Source organism: Eleutherodactylus coqui, chromosome 1 (assembly GCF_035609145.1).
Source record: "Eleutherodactylus coqui strain aEleCoq1 chromosome 1, aEleCoq1.hap1, whole genome shotgun sequence".
Taxonomy (NCBI): Eukaryota; Metazoa; Chordata; class Amphibia; order Anura; family Eleutherodactylidae; genus Eleutherodactylus; species Eleutherodactylus coqui.
This window is the reverse complement of record NC_089837.1, coordinates 443,601,211-443,624,197: the sequence shown is the minus strand read 5'-3', so window position 1 is coordinate 443,624,197 and position 22,987 is coordinate 443,601,211. Positions and strand designations below refer to the sequence as shown.

Below are 22,987 nucleotides of genomic sequence, written 5' to 3'. Positions count from 1 at the left end.
GCACCGAGCTACAAAACCACCTGCTACTCATTGTATTCACAGCCTGGTTCAGAAATGGCGCCAAACCGGGTCTGTCACCAACATGAAGAAACCGAGGCCTCAGTCAGTCCGGATGTCCGAAGTCTGTGACATTCAGCAGCAAACTGTCTGCGAAAATCAACACCAAGCCTGTCCCAGCAAGTTGGCGCATCACGAAGGACATGTCAGCGAGTGCTTAAAGCAGGCCGCCGGTATGGGCACTAAATTCTGTCCACGGACAGGAAGGTCAGGGTTAAATTACCTGCGGTTGGTTTTCTCTCCTGCCTCACCGGTCTGCCAGTTTTGGGCCTTGTTTTCACCCACCCAGGATGGCTGCAGTAATGTTCTAACTACCTAAAACACACGGGGCACTGCTCTCTGATTGGCCAGTACTGATCACATGAGAAATCATATATAGTGGATTAGTAGTAGAGATGAGCGAGTATACTCTGTAAAGGTAATTGCTCGAGCGAGCATTGCCCTTAGTGAGTACCTGCCCGCTCGAGACTGAAGGTTTGGGTGCCGGCGCGGGGGAGCGGTGAGTAGCGGCAGCTAGCAGGAGGGAGGGGGGAGAGAGAGATCTCCCCTCCGTTCCTCCCCCGCCGCTCCCTGCCCGCTGCCGGCACCCAAACGTTTCATCTCGAGCGGGCAGGTACTCGCTAAGGGCAATGCTCACTCGAACAATTGCCTTTAGCGAGTATACTCGCTCATCTCTAATTAGTAGTCTAAGCCTGGGTTCTCACATGCCAGAAATCTTGTGGTTTGGCCGCAGCAAAAAAATGCGAGATTTCCACCGGGAGAAGTGCTGCTTCAAAACCCGCGGCACTTAGTCGTGGGTTTTGAAGCGGCCTGGCCGCTTGCTCTTCTGCTGTGGCCGGCGCTCCCATAGAGGAGAGCGTGGCCGCAGCGGAAAGGGTAAAAAAATGAACATGCTGTGGCCGGCGAATCCACGCCGCAGCACCAGCTTCTGCCGGCTTTGAGAAATCTCAACCACATGGCTGGCTAATTCCGGGATTAGCAGCCACAGGCGGATTTGCTGCGGCAAAATTCCAGACGGAATTTTTGCGGCAAATCGCCCCGTGTGAACACAGGCTAACACTGCCAAAGCACTCTGGGGATTTGGTAGTCTGAAGATTGCTTTGACCATCTCGGATACCTGAAAACAGGACCCAGAAGCGATGGATCAGGAGATGGTAGAAAGTGCACCCTCTTCCCCTCTGGTCTTGGAACTGGAGGGCTGCTTCAAATCTCTGAACCTGGACAGCGTGTGTGCACAGGTAGTGAATGAGCGCGGAACATCTAACCGCACGATCCGCTGTACATGGTCGCTGATGATGATTGCTGGGGACTTTGGGACCCGTTGCTGCACGGTATGACAAAGTGCGCTCCGTTTATCAGGTCAAGTGACTTCTCAGAATACCAACAGTCCATTGGGTCCGCCCGGCGCTCTTTGGTTCCGTCCGGAGACATAGCAGTTCGGCCGCGGAGATTCCCCTTTCCTGCTCCCCGAACACAGCAAGAATGCGGAATCCCCAGAACCTGTAGAACACTTAGGCTGGCTTCACACGGACGATTGCGTTTTTGCCGCAAGAAAATTGGGGCAAAATCGCTTCTTTTTCCCTATAATTTTTGAGCGTCGGCGCTGGCTTTTCTTGCAAACTTATCGCTGCCGCTCGCCATTTCCTCACGTGATGTTTTTTTCCGTGAAAATTAAAAGGATTGTCTAATGTTAAAATCGCATCACATTACATCGGAGCGCAAATTTGTTGCGATAAAAAGGAGGCTCCAAAGGAAACCATGGGAGATTTAAAAAAAATAAATAAAAATCGCACGCCGGGATTTATTTTTGTCCTCTCAACAGCACGAGTGAAAACATCGCTAATGAGAAGCAAACCATTGAAAGTGCTTTTTTTACTGACTCCTGCGATTTTCTCGCCCGTGTGAAACCACCCTTACAGACACACATAACAATAGCAGGCCAAGTCAATGGTGCAAAAGATATGGCAGCTGCATCCTGAGTAACAGTGACACCTGTATGATATAGCAGAGAGACAGAGGGGAACTTTATACAGTAATCTGGTCACATAAGTATGAAGGTTTCACTACAAATGCCGCTCTGCTTGAATGTAATTGAGTTCATGACAGCCATGTTCTAGAAGACCAGCTGTGCATGAGGCTCTATGCACACGGCTCACCAAAAATGTCTCCACATGACAGCACAGCCGGCAGCGCAAGCTCTGACGACACGTGACCCCTCTAGCGTCGTGCGAGGGAAAGGCGCATGCGCAGTGGAGGTTTCGTTTTCCCGCGCTGTAGTGGTCCGATTTGATCGTTGCAGTGAGCGCTTCTCATCGTATGCATGCAATATGAGTCTGTGGGTGGATAAGTATCGGCCGACCTCCCTGTCCAAACTGGACTATCATAAGGAGCAGGCGACTCAGCTGCGAAATCTGGTAAGATAGAGGACTTGGAAGATGCAGGTTGGACCATGGCGGCTTCCGTAGCCCGCGCTCTCCTTCACTGCTGCAGTACAACATGTGTGTTACATCCGCGGAGGAGCTGTGTGCACAGCGGTGTGCCATGCTGGATGTGTGCGGAGCAGCAGAGCCCACATCCTGCTCCTCGGGGCTGACCACCCAGCAGATCTCTGCATTGGAGGCTGATCTCATGCAGCTCCCCCGCTGACTGCCCCCCAGAGAACCGGTCCAAAGTACACATTTATGGCTCCCGCACGCTGGCGATCGCGGTATCTTTGCGGGTTTTTTTTTACGCAAATGTCAATAGGACTTTCTAATGTTAAAACCGCATCGCACCAAAATTGCAAACTACAAACGTGAGATTTTTGTGCGACGCGATTTTAACAGTAGAAAGTCCTATTGACATTTGCGTAAAAAAAAAACAAAAACGCAGCGATATCGCAATCGTTGGTGTGCTGGCCCAGCGCGCAGGAGACCTACCTGGCCACGACCGAGGTCACACATCAATTATGTTTTAGTCCAATTATGCGTCTGCGAAAATCTAGTCCGCATAACGGGGTGAAATGAAACCATTGGTGTCGTTAACGCTGGCGTGATTCTTGTGCGTTAATACTACTTGTGAGAATCATAGGGACTGTCTTCCCGCACTGGCCTGCGTACTAAGTAGTATTAACGCGCAGACCTCGGTTTGTGCCTTCATAGCAGCGAGTATATCAGCGCATGTGTCCGCGTGGTTTTGCCCTAATAGAGGTCACACAGTTGCATTGCAGCTCGCAAATCGCAAGGAATCCGTAGTTTTTGGATGTCCTGCGGTTTTCAGCTATTTGCGAGCTGCAGTGTGACGGTTTTGATTAATTGTAGGGCTCGCTGACATGGGCATATGTGCATGGTATATTACATGGGCAATTTTTGCGTGTGTAAGGGCGTAAACTGGCGACCATAACTGTCCCATTTTGCGGCGGATGAAACCAGTCATTTCAGTGGTTTTGTTTTCACAAGCAGGATTCTCGCCCATTAATAGGCCGGACCTATCTTTGTTGTACATAAAAAACTACATGTCAGTTAAAAAAAAAAAGTGCATGAATCCGTCAAAGTTCGAATGCGCTCCGTAGTGGCGAGCTTATTTGCGCATGCGCCAGTCTGTTATAGCCCTATTACATTGTACTAATATCCCATAAGCTGTCGTCGTGCTGCTAATATGATGCATGCAAATAAAACCCCATGGCCTGCCCCATGCAGGCGCGTTTTATAGCGCAGGTGCGCGAAGATCCGCCATGGGGGGGGGGGGGGGGGGGTATGTGGAAGGTATGCGTATACATACATGCGTGCTTGCTGCATACCTCGGTGTGTAATACTCCCTCACTTGTGTCACTGAGGCCTTTGCCTGCCACCTCGCAGGCCTGTACTGCCATCTTTGGCCACTTGACTTGTGGTGCAGCAAATATCGCCATGTGAGCCGCAGCCTAAGGCCTCCCTCACACGGGGCGTTTTCAGCAGCGTTTTCAGCCCCGTGCTGAACAAGGCTCCCATTGATTTCAGTCGGGCCTTGAATGCCTCCCAAGCTGTGTGATTGAAATCAATGGGAAACTTCTTCAATCCTCTATCGTGCGTGACCGGATCGGGACTTCACAGAAGCGGTGTTTTTACCTGAAAACCACCTTGCATATGCGGGTAAATGGCACATTCACGAGCGCGATATCAGATGACATTTCGCGGCCCGCCGTCGCACTTGCCCATGGGTAGGTAGCCCCAGGTTGGGTTCACATCATCAGTTTTTCGTCCATTAACAACGGGTTAATTTTTTTTTTCCCTCTTTTCAAGACAAAAAAAAAGTGATTTCTAACTAGACAGATCAGTAAAAAACAAAGCAGGTAACATCCGTTTCCATTACGATCGGTTTCAAATGGATCGGATTTTAGTGTATTTTGGCGCAGATCTGCACCATAATCCGTGTCAGATTTTGCCCAGTGGACATTCGTGCGGATCTGAACCGATTTTATTTATTTTATTCTTTTTGCCGCATTTTTTGATGTGGGTCCACCAAGTCCCCTCCTTTTGATTTAAGAGGTGAAGCTTGCTATAGATCCGCACCAATTCCGCTACGTGTGAACGTACCCTTACGGTTAATTAGACCAAGCAGGACAATTCACCGTCTGTGAAAATCGGTTCATTGAAGTAGCATGGTGTGTACGGCCGAAAAATGACGCGTCCATCTAATTCAGCCTGTAGATTACAATTGTGTCAGGAATAGACGAAGAGTGCGATTTCTGGCCCGTTTTGAGCTGTCTTGCAGCTCATGGTCATGAGGCTAGATGCATGATGGCTCGAAATGCTTCAAGCTTTGCTTTTTGTTGGTCTCTATTCCTGATGGGAACTTAAAGGAGATGTCTCGAGGAAGCAGTTAATTTTTTTTTTTGCCCAGTCCCCCCCATTAAACATACATTACAAAGCCCCCCTGTAAATGACATTTCTAGCTGGTTCGTACTTACCGTTCCAGCGTTTCAGCAACTTATAAAAGTTTCCTCAAGATGGCCGCCGGCTCTTTCCCCGTCGCTCGCTGCAGCCCGACGTGCGCGCTCCCGAGACGCCGCCAGCTGTGTCTCCATGGCAACCGGACGCATCGCAGCCGCCGACCAGACGCCCCGCAGCCGCCGACCAGACAGCAGGTAACCGGCGCTAGCCCCCGGCTCCCCAGCGCTAGACCCTCAGCCCAGGTGAAGGCCCCGGAGCCCAGCGCTAGTTCCCCCGGCCTAGCGGCAGCCCCCCCCCCCCGGCGCAGCCCGGCGCAGCGGCAGCCCCCCCCGGCCTAGCGACAGCCCCCCCGGCCTAGCGACAGCCCCCCCCGGCGCAGCGGCAGCCCCCCCCGGCCTAGCGACAGCCCCCCCGGCCTAGCGACAGCCCCCCCGGCCTAGCGACAGCCCCCCCGGCCTAGCGACAGCCCCCCCGGCCTAGCGACAGCCCCCCCGGCCTAGCGACAGCCCCCCCGGCCTAGCGACAGCCCCCCCGGCCTAGCGGCAGCCCCCCCGGCCTAGCGACAGCCCCCCCCGGCCTAGCGACAGCCCCCCCGGCGCAGCGGCAGCCCCCCCCGGCCTAGCGACAGCCCCCCCCGGCCTAGCGACAGCCCCCCCCCGGCCTAGCGACAGCCCCCCCCCGGCCTAGCGACAGCCCCCCCCCGGCCTAGCGACAGCCCCCCCCCGGCCTAGCGACAGCCCCCCCCCCCGGCGCAGCGACAGCCCCCCCCCCCGGCGCAGCGACAGCCCCCCCCCCGGCGCAGCGACAGCCCCCCCCCCCGGCGCAGCGACAGCCCCCCCCCCCGGCGCAGCGACAGCCCCCCCCCCCCCGGCGCAGCGACAGCCCCCCCCCCGGCGCAGCGACAGCCCCCCCCCCGGCGCAGCGACAGCCCCCCCCCCGGCGCAGCGACAGCCCCCCCCCCCGGCGCAGCGACAGCCCCCCCCCCCGGCGCAGCGACAGCCCCCCCCCCGGCGCAGCGACAGCCCCCCCCCCCGGCGCAGCGACAGCCCCCCCCCCCGGCGCAGCGACAGCCCCCCCCCCGGCGCAGCGACAGCCCCCCCCCCGGCGCAGCGACAGCCCCCCCCCCCGGCGCAGCGGCAGCCCCCCCCCCCCCCCCCGACCCATCACTTACCTGGGAGGCTTCTCGGGGCTGCTGGGCTGGGCTGGGCTTCTCCGCTGGGCAGCTCCAGTTTCTGCACCTTCCTCTAACAGAGGATGGTGCAGAATGGCCGCTTCAGCGCGCTCCCGAGCAGTGACAGCTCGTCTGCGCATGCGCAGAAGAGCTGTAGCGGGGAGCACACTGAAGCGGCTCGTGCTGAATGGAGAAGACCGGACTGCGCAAGCGCGTCTAAAAAAGCAAGCTGCCAGCGAATTTAGACGGAACCATGGAGACGAGGACGCTAGCAACGGAGCAGGTAAGTGGAATAACTTCTGTATGGCTCATATTTAATGCACGATGTACATTACAAAGTGCATTAATATGGCCATACGGAAGTGTATAACCCCACTTGCTTTCGCGAGACCACCCCTTTAATCTACTTCAATAAAGCTGATATTAATGGATGTTGCTGATTCCGGTCGAGGTCCTGGATCTGGTGCGGGGGGCGCTGGTCTATATACTGTGCGACGTCTACATAACTGCCTCGCCCTTTGGTGCGCAGTCAGGCCTCCTGCCCACGGGTGATGTTCCATTGCGTTATCTGCAGCAATAATCCGCATGCGGGTAACACAATGACCGCAACCCGCTGCACACAGGTAAGACATGGCACGTGGGTGAAAGAAGTTTTCTGACTTCTGGTGGGAGTGGGAGGGCTAAGTATGTGATAAAATAAAAACCGTACATACTCCTCTCCGTCTGTCAACATAGTAGTGTGAGGGCTTGTTTATTGCAGGACATCTTGTAGTTTCTGTTGGTATCTTTTGGGGGTACATATGACTTTTTGATCACTTTTTATTAAATTGTGTCTTGAAAACGGGGTAACTGAAAAAATGTAATTCTGGCATTTTTGTTTTCTTCATGTTCACCTTATGGGATAAATAATACATTCAGAGTTCAGACGCATCGTGAAAAACCTGGAGGTGTCATGGAATCTTCTGATTTGTCATGGATTTTTTTTTTTTTTGTCATGAAATTTTCCCTTGGACATTCCTCATTCTGGAACAAGATTTCCATGACTAGCCCCGATGTCTATCTTAAGAATTTGGTTCGCTCTTAATTTTCCTCCTATATCTTTCTAAGGCCTCATGTCCACATGCGGGAGCCCGTAGCGGGATCCGACCCTGCTGGCGACAACACGTACCTGTCCAGGTCTTCTTTTTTTCTGTACTGCGGATGTCTGTGGAAGTGGCGCACATGTGCCATACAGTCTTTATTTGTTTTTTAAACTCCTGCTTTTCCGTGGAATCCGGAAAGCTGTCCGCGCGGTCTACACCCTAAAATGCAGCATGCTGCGATTTGTTTTCCACATGTGGAATCCGGAAAACAAAATCTGCATGTTTTAATTGAGGTGCGGACGCCCATATGTCCATATGGGCGGCTTGAACTGCGGACCTTCCACAAATCAAATCCACTTGTGGACATTGGGGCCCAAAGCTCTCGGTTGATGTTTTTGAAAGACCCCGTTGGCAAATGCAAAAAAAACCGCTCTTTTTACAGCATTTTTCCGCGGTCTCCATTAATCCTATAAAGTGGAGGTTTCCTGCCGTGGAAAAATGCGGTAAAATAGAACACGCTATAATTTTTGTTCCCGCGACGGAATCCCGCATATGTGGACTGAGCCATTAGTAGCTGCATTATTCCACCGCAGATTTACGCCGCGGGGAACTAAATTGGACATATTGTCTTCAGCTCTACACACTGTTAGTACTAACTGTTAGTATACTCTTCGGATTGTGAAGTTTGAACAAGCGGGAATGACCCTGACCGTTCTTGCTGATCAAGTTGCTTTCCTCTTCCTAGGTGCAGTGCGGTGACTTTCCTCATCTGCTGGTGTTTGGACCGTCCGGAGCTGGGAAGAAGACCAGAATAATGTGTCTGCTGAGAGAGCTGTATGGTGCCGGAGTGGAAAAACTGCGCATCGAGCATCAGACAATAACGGTACGACCTCCTCCAGCATGTGGTGGTTATTGGGGGTTTACCATATTGTTTTTATGCCATCATTTCATTCAAGCAGCTCTACTATAACGATTTTTGCATATAATTAAATGGCACCTGTCACCGGGTTCATTCTTTCTGAACGACAGGTAGCAGATGAACCCTGGACAGATCTGCAGCGCCCCCATATACTCACTGATATGCTGATACTGGAGGGCAGGAATATACACCACTTACCCCCCAACTTGCAGACAGACAGACTGCTAAATGGAGGAGCCACCACACATATGAGAACACTGATGAACAACCACTTGCACACCCTCCTTATATTGAGGGGGGGGGGGGGGGTTGCTTAGTGTTCCCACACAAAAAAGTGGAGACCGCATGATACGTGCAGTGTAGCATGCAGGCTTGCAGCCTGTTAGTGACGCTATATTTGAATGAAGTGGGCTGCCCTGCATGCCGAAGGCGAACCATATCGGCATTGGCACCCTGGGCTTTCCCAGCATTCAAAGCCGCACTGCATCTATACTAATAGATGTGAAGTATTAGCTGATACTTTGACGTTTGACTCTGGATCGAAGCTCTTTAGTCAGATTCGGAACATGCCAGGCTCTGCTTGCATGCAGGATGTTGATTGACCACTCCTCTCCCTGCTCCTGTATAGGGCAGGACCTGTCGGGCATGGAGAGCTGGCACAGTCCACCACTGACTCAAGGGCACTGTTCCTGAGTCAAACAATCAAACTTAAAAGTATGGGTACTACATACCCGGGAGCACTGTATATCTGTTCTGGGTTCATGCCGCCTGTGGTTCTGGCAGCATTAACCCAGGGAGTGATCGTTTTAGGGGTTGCAGTCTGAAAAGGGCTGTCTCTGATGGGGAAAACCTCTATAATGCTGTTTTATGTAAGAAGCAGCATTGTGGGCAGAATGTGCGTTGTCTAGATTTGAAGACTAGCGCACTATGTGCCGTATTCCCCAACATAATGTATGCCTGTTACAGAACAGTGCCAGGGGCAAATTTGAAGCAGCGCCCACTTATCCTGGCACACACCGTAATCGTTGGAGGCTTCATAAGTATGGCATTTATGTCAAATATCATTTTTTTGAATACAGTTAAGCCAAAAGACTGACTGTTGCTTTTGTAATTCTCTACTAATGTTTTCTATGACTACCACTGGCAGGTAAACCTAACCAGGCTGCTGCACAACAGCGATTTGGCACTAATAAGGCCCTGTTCACACGTGTTGGATTGGCCTTGGATAGAACGCCAGGGATTATTCACAGAATCCGCAGTAGAGATTCAAGGTTGAGCCTTTGTATTCTACAACAGGCGTACGTGGATTGGCCCCGTTCCAACTCTGCTTTGTACCAGATCCCCGGTAGTAATGGTTGCGCTGAGGGTTTTGAAAGATTGCACATAGAATGTAGTATTTTAATTTGAGATTGTTGTTTTTTTTCAGACTCCTTCTAAAAAGAAAATTGAGATTAGTACGATTGCAAGCAACTATCATCTGGAAGTCAATCCCAGGTACGATGCATTGAGAGATCACTAGTGTACTGTATTTGGGCTGTTACAGTTGTCTGATTAACCCCTTTTATCATTTGCGCTATGTAGTTAGCAAAGTCTGTCATATATATTACAACTATCAATCTACTGCAATGTCTTGGATCTAGGATAATTAACTTTTTAATGCCTTAATCCATTGAGGACATGGCCATTTTTAATTTTTTCCCCATCTTTATTTTCTCCTTCCTACGTTCAAGGAATCCATTTTTTTTCTTCTGTTAACATAGCCATAGAAGGGCTTGTTGTTTGTGGGATGAGTTGTATTCTTCAGTGATTTGCATTTAATGTACCATATAATCTACAAGCATTTGCATGGGGCATTCAGGGTGCGCCATTCTCTGGATCACTGCTGGGTCCCAGTGATCACACATCCAGCAGTCAGACATTTATCCCCTTTTCCTGTGGATACAGGGCATAAATGTCTAGTGAAAAAAATCCTTCTAATATTTAAAGACTGTCCCCTGCAATCAGCACTAATTGTGGATGTTTTTAGACCATATCCAACCACGACCGATTTGCTGAAGTGCAACGTGTGAAATATTCCTCAGCGTGTCGTTACCTGTAGCATGACACTTTTTTCAGCAGTGTCTGAACTTGGCCTCTGACTTTAACCCTTTGCAATCGAATTTTGGATTCAGGGTTTTCTCGGGGGCTTTCTCTTTCTGGTATTATACAATAATGCCATCTGCTGGCCAGTAATATACAGTAAGAATACCCTGCTGGAAGTCTTGCGACATCAGAGCTGCACAGGCTTCAAACAGAATGTAGGAAGATGTCACAGTGGATTGGAAAGGGTTAATGCAAGGTTTTATTTATTAAGGGGCTGAAAGTGGAGATCTCATTGTATGTTAAATGTTACAACTTGTCATATACAATGATTTATTTTTAAATACACAAGACTCACCGACCACCTTTAATTTGTACACGGACCAAAGAGCTGCTTTTAATCTTGACAATAAAGGGGTTGCCCAAGTTTTTGGTTTTTTTTTTTGTTTTCTTTTAAATCACGTTCCCAGTGCAAAACCATAACAAATGGGCATATACCCACATCTCCCGCACTGCTTCTTGATCCTCAGTGCCCAATGTTTGTTAGAGGCTTCAGTCAGCCATCTCAAACAACCCCTTTAAAAAGAGTCTGTTGGCTCAATCATGTTGTCCAAACTGCCGGCATCATGTTATAGAGCAGGAGGAGCTGAGCAGATTGATATATAGCTTTATGGGGAAAGATTCAGTATAACTTGTATTTTAGTCATTTATATCTCTGCACATTCTGAGCTGAACAGTCCAGTGGGCGGAGCGATCAGTGACTCATGGCTATCCCTCTATATACAGTCATTTAGATAGCTGCCACTGATAGGACCGCCCACTGGACTGTTCAGCTCAGAATGTGCAGAAATGTAAATGAATAAAATACAAGTTATACTGAATCTTTCCCCATAAAGCTATACATCAGTCTGCTCGGCTCCTCCTGCTCTATAACATGATGCCGGCAGGATGGACAGCATTTTCCAGCTGACAGATTTCCTGTAAATGGCAGCGCCTTAGTGTTAAAGCTCATATTGATGATGTTGTGTATCTTGCAGTGATGCTGGTAATAGTGATCGCGTTGTGATCCAAGAATTATTGAAGACTGTTGCCCAGTCACAGCAACTTGAGACAAGTACTCAAAGGGATTTTAAAGGTCTGTATTGTCATCTGATGCTAGTTAAAGGTATTTCTTGTATACATGAGTGATTGAAACTTTCCCCTACCTACAGTGTAAAAGAACTGCAGTAACTTGCCTTGAAAACTGTTTTCCTGCCAGTGCTTTGAGGTAATTTTGCGGATGGTTATGTGCTTGCTGTATGATTGAATGAAGCTGTGGAACACCTCGCCGGGGACAGTATAAATCCTTTTATTCTATTTAACATGTTAAAAGACCAAGAAGCAATCGGGCAACATGTTTCTCTGCCATGGACCTGCGGCTTCATCAGGCCAATGCAATACACAGTAGTGGAGGAATATTTAATCTCTGGAGCTTCCCGCCGCCTCCACTCACCAGAGTTTAAGGCTGGGTTCACACAGGGCGGATTTGCCGCAGTTTTGCCGCGCGGAATTTCGCCGCGGCAGATGCGGCTGCTAATCTCGGGATTCGCCAGCCATGTGGACGAGATTTCTCAGAAATCTCGTCCACACGGGACGTCCAATCCGCTGCGGTAAGCCCGGCTGGAACCACGGCTGCGGCAGCCGCGGTTTCAGAATATGCAGCATGTCTATTCTTTTTTTCATTCCGCTACGGCCACGCTCTCCTCTATGGGAGCGCTGGCCGCAGCGAAAGAGTGAGCGGCTGGGCCGCTTCTAAGCCGCGGCGGTTCTCCTGGCGGAAATCTCGCTGTTTTTGCTGCGGCCAAACCGAGAGATTTCCGACGGGAATCCGCCCCGTGTGAACCCAGGCTAAATGTTCCCCCACTTCTGTGTATTGTATTGGCCTGACGAAGCCGCAGGTCTATGGCGGAGAAACGCGTTTCCTGATTCCTGTGTGGTCTTTTAACCTGGTAAATGGAATAAAAGGATTTATACTTGCCCTGTTGTGCCCTGGTCTCAGCGCTGTATTTCATTGCTTAATTCAATTAACAGCAGACATCTGTAAAGTAGGGAATGAGCAGCCACCAGTGGGATTGTATTCTCTCCGGTCAGCAGCTCCTAATACCTATGACCAAGCGGTCCCACACATAAAGCACTTTTATTTTCATTCTAGTTGTGCTGTATGTTGTAGGACTTTAGGTAGCCTGCTGACTTGCTAACCTATGGGCTCATGCACATCGCTGGTTCCAATATTATGGAGCCACAGGCACTCCCTAGTGTCCCAATACACTATTGTGTAGATGGTCTCCTCATGGAACACTGCATATATATCCCATGTATGTATAGATCCATCTGGGGGTATATGGTGACACAGTATGAGCCCATGGATTTCTCAGAATTTGTATGGAGTTTTTAAATGTCCATTATTTGGTACTTTAGTATATAATGTCTATAGTGACTTCAGGATATAAATTTGGCCAATAAGCCCTTTTACATGAGCTGCTTGAGCGCCAATCAATGAGATCAGCAATTGTTGAAATGGCCTTTACACCAGCTGTTTCAGTCTTTGTTCGGGGCAAGTAATTGCAGTGTTTTGTCCCCAATATAGTAATATCGTCTGCAGCATTTGCCCCGCTCATATAGTGAGATGTGCGGCCGACAACATTTTTTTTTTTTTTAATAAAGCTCCACAAAAGTTGCAATCGGCCCATGGTGAAGCGTTTGTGTGTTCATTGAATTCAGCTTCACACGGCCCGATCAGGTAAACGTTCATGCCTGTTCACAGGGGTGTATAATGGGCTTTAACAGTGCAATGATTCCTCCTGTATGCCTTCCACTGTCTTATGTAATTCATTATTGCTCTGGGCCCCTACCGAATGCATATGAGGTATTTGTATCTGTATTCACAGGGCAATGTCTGTTACATCTAACTAAACTGCTGGCTGAGGACCTTCGAGGGTTACAGCTATAGAGGGCCATCATACAATATCTATCTTTAGGGCGTACTTTTGGACAATGAAATTGCACTAGTTTCTGGAAAAGTGACATCACTCACACAATTTCTTTATATTCTTCAGTTGTCCTGCTGACGGAAGTGGATAAACTTACTAAAGATGCTCAGCATGCGTTGAGAAGAACCATGGAGAAATATATGTCTACTTGTAGGCTCATTTTATGTTGTAATTCTACATCAAAAGTAATTGCTCCCATAAGAAGCAGATGTTTGGCGGTTCGTGTCGCAGCTCCAAGCATTGAAGAGGTAGGATTGGTTGAAGAAGTAATAAACTTTGTAGCATTCAGAAGCTTGTGCCATATTTAAAAGGTTGTCTCATGACTGGCTTTACCTGTCATGTGGACACCGCAGCAGAGCCTTGGCCAAATGTGGCCGCGCCTGCACACCAGCACTCCATTCACCTCAGCGGGCACAAAAATCATCATTCGCTCATTTAGACATTGTCGCGTGTAAACAGCAATTGTTTAGTTGTTCACATTCACTGGTACAGTCTGGTATAGTGAATGTGAACAACTGAACGATTTGCGAGGGAATGAATTCTGCCTGAATAAACGGGCTGTATGAGCGAACGTTGTCCTCTTTCGCAAATGCGAACGATTAATCGCTCCAGTGTAAAGCATCCTCAGGCATTCCACCTCTCCCGCACTCCACTCCTCCATGAAAGAGGAGGAAAATAATTCTTTAAAGGTACGTAAAATGTGCGTCTTGTCACAATACGGTAATCGTTCGACATTCACTTGCTGCCAGCATTTACGCTGAACAATTATCGTTCAGATTTCCACGATCCAACAAGAATCCGAGTCATCATTCCGTGTAAAAGGACCCTGATACATCATGAATTTAAGAACTTGGTGTGAGTAATATTAGGCTGAGTCTTAAAGGGGTATTTCGCAGCTTCCTGTGCTGACAACAGTGACAGCGGACCCATGAATCAGCTGATCATTGGGCATCCAAGTGACTGATTCACCCCGATAATCTATTCATTGTTTATTAATAGAAATAAAAAAGGCCCGGATTACCCCTTTAAGGGCCCACCCACACAGGCGTATATATCCTGCGTATTATGGATGTAAAATATACAGTACACAATAAATACGCATGTATTATTTCCTGGGTGTGTTAAATCCTCATAGCCTATATGGGTGCGTATTACGTGCCCTAACAGGACATTCTGTGATTTTATTTTTGTATTTATTTATTTTTTTTGACATGCATAATATGCGTATGAAATGGAAAAAAGTAAAAAAAAGCGTGACTGCCCAGTAAAAATCAATGGGCTTTTAGCACTGCGTATTACATGTGGGACAAGGTTTCTTTTGTCCCACACACAAACTTATGGTTGTAGTTTTTTTGTGATCAAATGCTGAAAAAGAAAGTGTTGAAGTTTAACACTGTGTTAAGAGGAAAAGTTTACTGTAAAAAATGTATATTTTTCATTTAAAGGATCAAAACGTTTACTGAGCATAAGGTTGGAAAAAAAAATGCATGGGTGTTTTTTTTTTTTCCTGTAGGCACACGTTTTAATGTTTCTCGCATACATGAAATGACAGTGGGGATGGGTCCTAAGTAGAGATGAGCGAGCCTACTCGCTAAGGGCAATTGCTCGATCGAGCATTGCCCTTAGCGAGTACCTGCCCGCTCGGGAGCAAAGATTTGGCTGCTGGCGGGGGAGAGCGGGGAGGAACAGAGGGGAGATCTCTCTCTCCCCGGTCCCCCTGCTGACTGCCACAACTTACCTGTCGCCCGCGCCGGCAGCCGAACCATTTCTTCAGAGCGGGGAGATACTCGCTAAGGACAATGCTCGATCGAGCAATTGTCCTTAGCGAGTATGCTCGCTCATCTCTAGTCCTAAGGAAGGGGAAAGCTGCAAGTGCCATCAGAAAGAAAGACCACCGCCTGTTATCTCTTTCCCCTCTACATGCTGTAGTGATGCCAAAGTGGGAGGGCAATAACATGAAGAAAATGTCCTATCACCCCTTTTAATAATCAAACGGGGCATATGCCCTGTGCCACATTAACACCTCCTGCACCAAATGAGGATACTTATCAAGTTCATGACAGAAATGTTTATGGACATCTGGATCATGGAGATTTTTGATCTCTTTAGTTGAGGGTCTTATATGAGGATATGTAGACATGATTGGCACATACGGTATGAGCTGTGCACACTCTGAACTTTTATTTCTTTGCCTTTATGTGCGTCAGATTTCGGTTTATTGCTTTAATAATGTGAAAACTGCTGCTAGCACCGTAAGACACAATGTCACCGGGTGGATCGGATTCGGTGTGTGGGAGCCCGCAGCGGGATCCGACCTGCCTGCCGCCGAGCACCCTTTTTACCCGTCCGGCGAGCTGCTGCCCATGTGCAGTGGAGTTTTGTTGTTCGTTTTTTTTTTTTTTTTTAAACTCCTACTCTCCCATGGAATCTGCAGTCCTTTCGCGGATCAGTCAGCATCCATTGACTTCAGTGGAAGCGTCCGTGCGGGAACTGCACTGAAATGGAGTATGCTGCCATTTGTTTTCCAGTCCAAAAGGTCCGCAAAACCTATTTGCTTTCTTTAATTCAGCTGCGGACACCCATGTTTCTATATGGGCAGCTTGAACTGCGGATTCCGCAATTCATGGTCCTAAAGGGTTAGTTCAATTCTGTCTGTGATTTAACAAAGCCTTTCTCTGCAGGTATGCGCAGTCCTGTTTAATGTGTGCAGGAAAGAAGGGCTTGTGCTCCCGCAAGAGCTTGCTCGGAAGATTGCAGAGAAATCCGGCAGGAACCTACGAAAGGCGCTACTCATGTGTGAAGCTTGTCGCGTCCAACAGTATGTAACTATATTTATAATTCTGTTCCTTGATAGGCAGACAGGATTAGTTTATGTATGTAAATGTATCTATTTGCAGTAATATTGTAAGCTCATCCAGAAAGTAGAATGACACCAGCTGAAAATCCAATATATGATGTAAATCATTTAATCACATAACTTAACAGCGGTCTGAAGGCTTTGTTTTTCCTCTTTATCACAGATATCCCTTCAGCTCAGATCAAGACGTGCCAGAAACAGATTGGGAGGTTTATGTGAAGGAGACGGCCAATGTCATCGTCAGCCAGCAAAATCCACAGAGGTTTGCATACTTTGATTCAGAAAAGCGCAAGTTTATTAGCAGAACTAGAAATTGGATGAAAAGATGTCAAACTGTTCGTAGGCATTAGTCTATTAAACTGCAGTAATCCCCTCGTTGCGGTGCATCAGAGGGCCCTTTACACTGAACAATATCAATCTGACTTGATTGCAGCAATCTGAATGATAATTAGCGCGTCGTTCAGTTTCTGCAGGTATACAAATCAAACGATGATTGGAAATGGTTCATCTATGAACAACGGCCGGCTTGCTGTGAATGGAGGCAGGCGGTTGGAACAATGTCCGCTCTGCCCCACCTCCATTCTCTGAGCAATCCTCATTGCAGCGAGTGGGAATCGCTGGCACAGCATAGACTCCATACAGGAATCTTACTGTTAAGTGATCTACTTAGACCCATGTCTGCAGGATTCTGATAAGTCCATGCTGACTGATTCACAGGATAATATTGGGGAATTATGAATTTCTTGCACCCCCTGTGTTATTTGTTCCCTTTCAGTGATAAAAGTAGTAGTTCCAATTGTAAATGTAAACAGGGTTATTACACATCATCTTCCCCACTTGTTACACTCATAACTCTGTTTAATTACACTTGGATACAGAAATTTGAGATCAATGGAAACAAACTCAAAAATTTTCATTTAGCTAAACTAACAATAAGATGTCCTTGTTGTGTTGAGCAACCAATCACAGCGCAGCTTTCATTTCTCAAGCTGCTGAGGACTAAATGAGGTTCAAAAAGTTTTATTCCGCAGTAGTTGTTACAAGGGGGTTATGAGACAAACTGGCTGCCACCGAAGACAGGAGAGCAGTTTGTGTCCTTGATTTTCACGTCTACCAGTCTGTTGTTGGTGTGCAATGTCCCTTTCGAACAAAGTTTGCTGACGATCCAGTAGTAGGCGCACAATTTGTAAGTGGTCCTCCAATTTAAAGGGAAAAACGTTGCAGCTGTAAGCAAAAATCATATATCCGTCCACCAGTAAGCGTGGAAACCGCGGAGCGCATCCGTGAAAGTTTTACACGTAGTCCTCAGAAATCCACCGTCTGAGCGAGCAGAGAACTGGACGTCCCTCAGCTGACCGTGTGGGAGATTCTGGGCAGACATTTGTGATGTTATCCCTACTGATTGCAATAGTTACCGGTCCTGAAACCGGGCGACAAAGCACAGCAACGTTCTTTCTGTGACCGTCTGCAAACTGTAATGGAAAGCGATGGTGTCATGGGGTCTTTAGTGTTCAGTGATGAAGCCGCCTTCCACCTTTCAGGCACAGGTACCAAATGTAATGTCAGACTGTGGGGAGAGAAAACCCACATATCTGCGTGGTGAATATGTGCGACTCCTCTCCCCCTAGAGAACTTCTTCCTTGGCCTTGTGATTTTAATATTCTATGTTTAATCTCGGGGGAATAGGAGTCGACATACCACCCACCATACATGGTCTGTGAGTACTCATCCCTAATGTCAGTCGTGATGCACTAAGTGTATGCCAGGAACCCGACTACAGGCTCCATGTATTTCAAGTGATCAAGGGGGCCTTAGTAATCCCCTCTGATGTGAAAAACGTTTATGTTGTGCAATAAAGTAGGGTTTTTTTTTTCGTTTTTAGTTTGTTTCCATTGATAAAAAAATGTATGTATCGGAGTGCCATTAAATGTGAATTATGAGCGTTTTAAATCGGGAAGATGATTTGTGATAACCCTGTATTGGGGACCTGCATTTTATGTAAAAGTGCTACCGTCTACCGTGGGGATTTCGGTATGTCTGCCTGTCAGCACACAGTGAGTTCTCCATAGTGTGTAGAATGACAATCCATCTGTTACCGCACAAATGTTTGGGCTCTTTAGTTTTTATTACCTGATTGCCAGTCATCTGTGAATTTCTACCTCACATAAACCTTTTTGGCTTTACAACCCTTTTAGCGAAGTGCGGCGATCTGTGATGGTCTACCTATAATCCAAATTTATAAGGCGGAAAAATAATTTATTGCATTATTAAGTGTCTTTTTATTGTATAAGTTGTTTTTAAAGGCTTTATCCTATTTGAGCGTTTCATTGTGTATCCACAGGATATGCCATGAAAGTCTGGTAGAGTCCGGTCATGTGGGAGCCTGACTTGCCTCTAGTTCTGGCCATGCTGTGTGCAGTAAAGAGCTGATTGGGTTTTGCTACACTGCATCCATATTGCCCATAAGTCAATGGGAGTTACAGAAACCATATAGCGCAGGGAGCTTGAACTTGGCGGTCTCTGGCACTCCCATTAAAATTATTGAGCAGTGTAAGACCACCATTGCATTCATTGTGAGATGTTCCAGACCTCATAGATCGGTGATGGTGCCAGCAGTCCCCCCTCCACCAATCAGCAGGTTATACCCTATCCTGGGTATAACTTAATTTCGTTGGACACCACATTTAATTCTGACCGGTAAAATATTAAAAGGGTTGTGCCAAGATGGAGAGTTACCTAACCACAGGATGTGGTCCCCAATGTCACTGTATGAATAGAGCAGTAGTCACGTATGTGCACTGCTGCTTCATTAGTTTCAATGGCAGTGCTGGAGATTGCCGAGCTCTCCCATCCCATTAAAATGAATGGACGAACAGCAAGCACGTGCGACCTCTGCTCCATTCATGCAGACAGTTAGGACCCTCTATTCTCTGGATTGTTTGGGGTTCCAGCTATCATATTCCAACAAATCGAAAAATGTTTTCCTGTGGATGGGGAATAACTTTCTATCCTGGCACAACCCCTTTACGGCCTCCGTAGGAGTCAATAAAAATGCCTGCGCATCAAAGATAAGTGAGATCCTATCTTTTTAGGTGCGCGCCCTTTCGCTCACCTACATTCTCTCCTGTGAGCGCCTCTATTCTCTCCTGTGAGCGCCTCTATAGGAACCCATTGGTTCTTTTAGAAGCGCTGTTTTTGCGTGCCTATTGCTGCACAAAACAAACTGCTCATCTGACCGAGGCCTAACGCTGAACTTTTGTCCTTAATTTCAGGTTGCTGGAGGTCCGTGGACGACTTTATGAACTTTTAACTCATTGTATTCCACCTGAGATTATAATGAAGGTAGATCTATTTTCGTATACTTTTGTCTGCAGTAAAAAAATTGTTCTCTGTATATTTGATGGGCAAAAGTCAGGAGTAATGTGACGTAGAAAAGGCCAACGCACAACGTTATCATTTGATATGACTACTATAATGTCCTCAGTTTGCTCCCTACCTCACACTTTCAGCTCTGTTCGTATCTGAACTACAAGATGGTGCTGGATCAATTGTATAGTGAATATCACCGATGCCCAACCAATACCAGAGTGTCTTAGAGGAAAAATGCCACTATTGGGTTTTTTGGGGGTACATATAAATAATTTTATTTTTTGGCGGAATCAAAAAGTGGTGCTCGTCAGCATGTGTGTTCCCACCCCCACACTTTTAAAAAAAATGTTATTCATTGTTAAATATAGGTATTTTACACTAAATTGGTGTCATTTTACATTTTGTTTTGTGTATTTAACCACTTGTTATCAGATTTTTATTTTTTTATTCTATTTTTTTTTAATAACAGAAGCAGCAGTTGTTACCCATCCTTTTTTTCCGGTGATCCAGTACTGCGGCCCAGCCATCTTCTAGCCTTTGTTTAGGAACAGCTACCACCTGACTGCTGCAGCCAATCGGAGGTGGAAGTGATCTGGTTCTGTTTTCATTGCACTACTGCTTTTGTTGTTTTAACACATCTGTAGCTATATTTAAAGGGGTTGTTAGTTTTTTGTTTTGTTTTTTGTTTTTTTTTTTACATACCCCAACAGCAGACTTTTTGTATAGACCGGTCTGGGGTCCTTTTTAGCTGAATGCACAAGGGTCCGCGATCATGTTACAAGGAAAACTGCTGACGACTTGCTCAAAGAAGACAATCCCTTTTTTGACCGTATCACAGTTACTGTTGGATATGGCTAGCAAAAGGGTTAAACTGAGCACCCACTCCTAAAATTTTCCCCAGTAGTGGCCTCTCTAGTCCAAGGCCCGTACTGGAATGTGGGATTGTGAAAGGATGATGTTGTTACTTGATATTCTGACTAAACCTTGAGTGTGATAAATGAAAAATGTTGCTCTTCTAATCCTTTGAATCTACAAACACTTGTATTTTATGCTCTTTCATTTCAGTCCCTGTTATCAGAGCTACTCAATAACTGCGACGGACAGCTGAAAGCTGATGTAGCGCAGATGGCAGCTTACTATGAGCATCGGCTGCAGCTTGGAAGCAAAGCCATCTATCATTTGGAGGCGTTTGTAGCAAAGTTTATGGCCATCTATAAGAGATTCATGGAGGATGGACTGGAAGCCATGATGTTCTAGTTTTATTTCCACTCTTACGTGAACAGATATGGTGGTCTTGTTCTTTGTGGTTTTCTGACATTAGTGTGGGGCGGGGGGGACAAGATGTGTAAAATAATAAACATGCACTCATCCCACTATGCACTGCTCTTCCGCTACTGCTGGCCACCACTTCGGACTCTATTGACATCAGCTGCTGCGATGACGTGGGTTGTTAATCCACGTGACCACTGCACCCAATGGGAGGTCGACAGGGACTTAATCAATGATGTCCCATAAGCTTGCCTAGAGGCTTCTACATTAGAAGCCCACGTAACAGGTTTACGAGACGTCACCAGACCTTCTGGATGAGTGACATCACCTGTCAGATGCTGCAGTGCTGGACTGCCAAAATGGCGCTTCAGTACTGCTGAGTATATATATTTTATGCAGTTTTGGGGATGAGGAGCCCAAAACTGTTAAAAAAAAAAAAACTCAGCAAACCCCTTTCAAGGTATGATAGAAATGCTGCAGAAAATTACATGGCAAATTTCAAAGTATCCCAAAAAAGAGTAAAAATCTGCACTATTGATGCACTATTCGAAGCCTTTGCACTTTCAGCGCTCCGTTGCCTGGTATTAGACGGCCTCTAATGAGCGAAGTCCTGCTGGTCAGGTGATATGGAAGTAGCATCACCTGACCAGCGGCGCTGTGCTCAATAGAGGCCATCTGAGACTGGGTGCGCCGGCAGCGTGAAGGCATCGGAGGTGAGCGCTGTATTTTCTGAAATCAATTGTGCATACACAGCTGACTTTGTGTCAGAATCTGCACCAATGACACAGAATTTGACCCCATTTCGGATGCGGAAATCCTGCGGAATTTTCTGGTGCGGAAACTTCACAGCATTTCCTCTACGTGTAAATATACCCTTAGTTTTCATCTATTGCGTATATTCCTATTAATCCAGAACCAAGTGTTATGGGTAATAACAAGTGAACTCTGGAAATAAGCTTTTCCTGAATCTGATTGGTGTTTGCTAATCTAACAGCTCTCTAGTCCCTTCTATCTGATGACAGTCTGCAGTCATGGAGTTCTGCAATAATGCTCAACATCCATCCTCTTAAGAAGACTTCACCTCTGAGATGTGAGCCAGTGAAAATGATGCGTTGTGTTGGTGCAGTGTGCGCTTTTCCTGCAGGACACCTAAATGAATGACCAGGATCGCATTGTGTTTCTGTTGTCAGATTCTTCCATGAAAAGTTTAAATTTGTTTTGTAGAAAATTACTATGTTGATATTAAAATACTTGATGATGAACTGACGTGTGTGTATATAATCGTATCTAGAGATGCAACAAGTTTGAGCTTGGTTGTGATGGCACGGTGCAGAAAGTTATCTTGAACCCGTTAAACTATTGTTTTGTCTTAACACAAAATCCATTGTAAAGCAGTTCAGAGTGTAAATAAACCACCCCGATCACACCAAGAAAAATACATCTGTACCTCAGTGTGAAATGATGGGTTTGCCCAATCTGCTCCTCATGGGTGTGTCTTTAATATCCCCAACAGTCATGTTAAAATTGGAAGAACCCTCCTTAAAATTTTAGATTTTGAATTGGTCTCATGCAAATATAGTTGGCTCAGAACTTGGTCACTTTTAGTGCACTTTAACCCTTTAGTAACATAACTAATTTTAGCCTTTAAGAGCCAGTAAATCGTTTCCCCTTGTTTTCCAATAGTCATACATTTATTTATTTTTTTTTTTTCCATACCCGTAGCTGTATTTTGAAAGAGTTCTAGTTTGTACAGGAACTAATTTTGGGTACATATAATGAATTCAATAACTTTATTTTTTGCTGCTGTACATTTACACTGAACCATAATTCGGTTGTTCATTGGATCATGTCCACGCCTCTTGCCACCCCTTCTGCCATATTTTTTTTCTATTCAATAGATTCTTATGATGCCTGTTTACACCAAAGGAATTGTTGTGCAGTGAGCAAACAATCAGCTATAAGTTTTTGATCACCAATTAGATCCTTCATGACAGCCTGTGTTTACACCTAACAATTATCATGCAAACCACTCGATCAAAGCATTATTGGCACTGTAATCATGCCATGTAGAAGGGGTCTGTCTTGTGGCAGTGAGGTAAGGAGCTTTCAGACAAAACGATTATCGTTCAAAAAAAATGTGCAAAAGAGTTGGTGGACGATAATTGGTCGGTCTAAACGTGAGCCAACGAGAATTGTTTACTACTTGCTCATCGTTTATTTTATGCAGGCATAAGAAAATCCTCAT

At 46.7% G+C, this 22,987-nt stretch overlaps 1 protein-coding gene across 1 annotated transcript; it reads left to right on the top strand.

Moving 5' to 3' along the window:
- Positions 1-2,302: 2,302 nt before the first annotated feature.
- On the top strand, positions 2,303-22,004 carry RFC3 (replication factor C subunit 3). Its single transcript, XM_066582857.1, has 9 exons — positions 2,303-2,471; positions 7,966-8,103; positions 9,566-9,633; positions 11,256-11,353; positions 13,314-13,495; positions 15,929-16,065; positions 16,268-16,366; positions 19,377-19,446; positions 20,539-22,004. The coding sequence occupies exons 1-9, from the start codon at positions 2,385-2,387 to the stop codon at positions 20,728-20,730; spliced, it is 1,071 nt and encodes a 356-aa protein (XP_066438954.1). The 5' UTR covers positions 2,303-2,384; the 3' UTR covers positions 20,731-22,004.
- The last annotated feature ends 983 nt before the right edge of the window (positions 22,005-22,987 follow it).

Coding starts and splice junctions, on each gene's coding strand:
- RFC3 (XM_066582857.1), top strand. CDS start 2,385: ATGAGTCTGTGGGTGGATAAGTATCGGCCGACCTCCCTGTCCAAACTG. Junction 2,472..7,965: donor CGACTCAGCTGCGAAATCTG/GTAAGATAGAGG, acceptor TCCTCTTCCTAG/GTGCAGTGCGGTGACTTTCC. Junction 16,066..16,267: donor GAAGCTTGTCGCGTCCAACA/GTATGTAACTAT, acceptor TCTTTATCACAG/ATATCCCTTCAGCTCAGATC.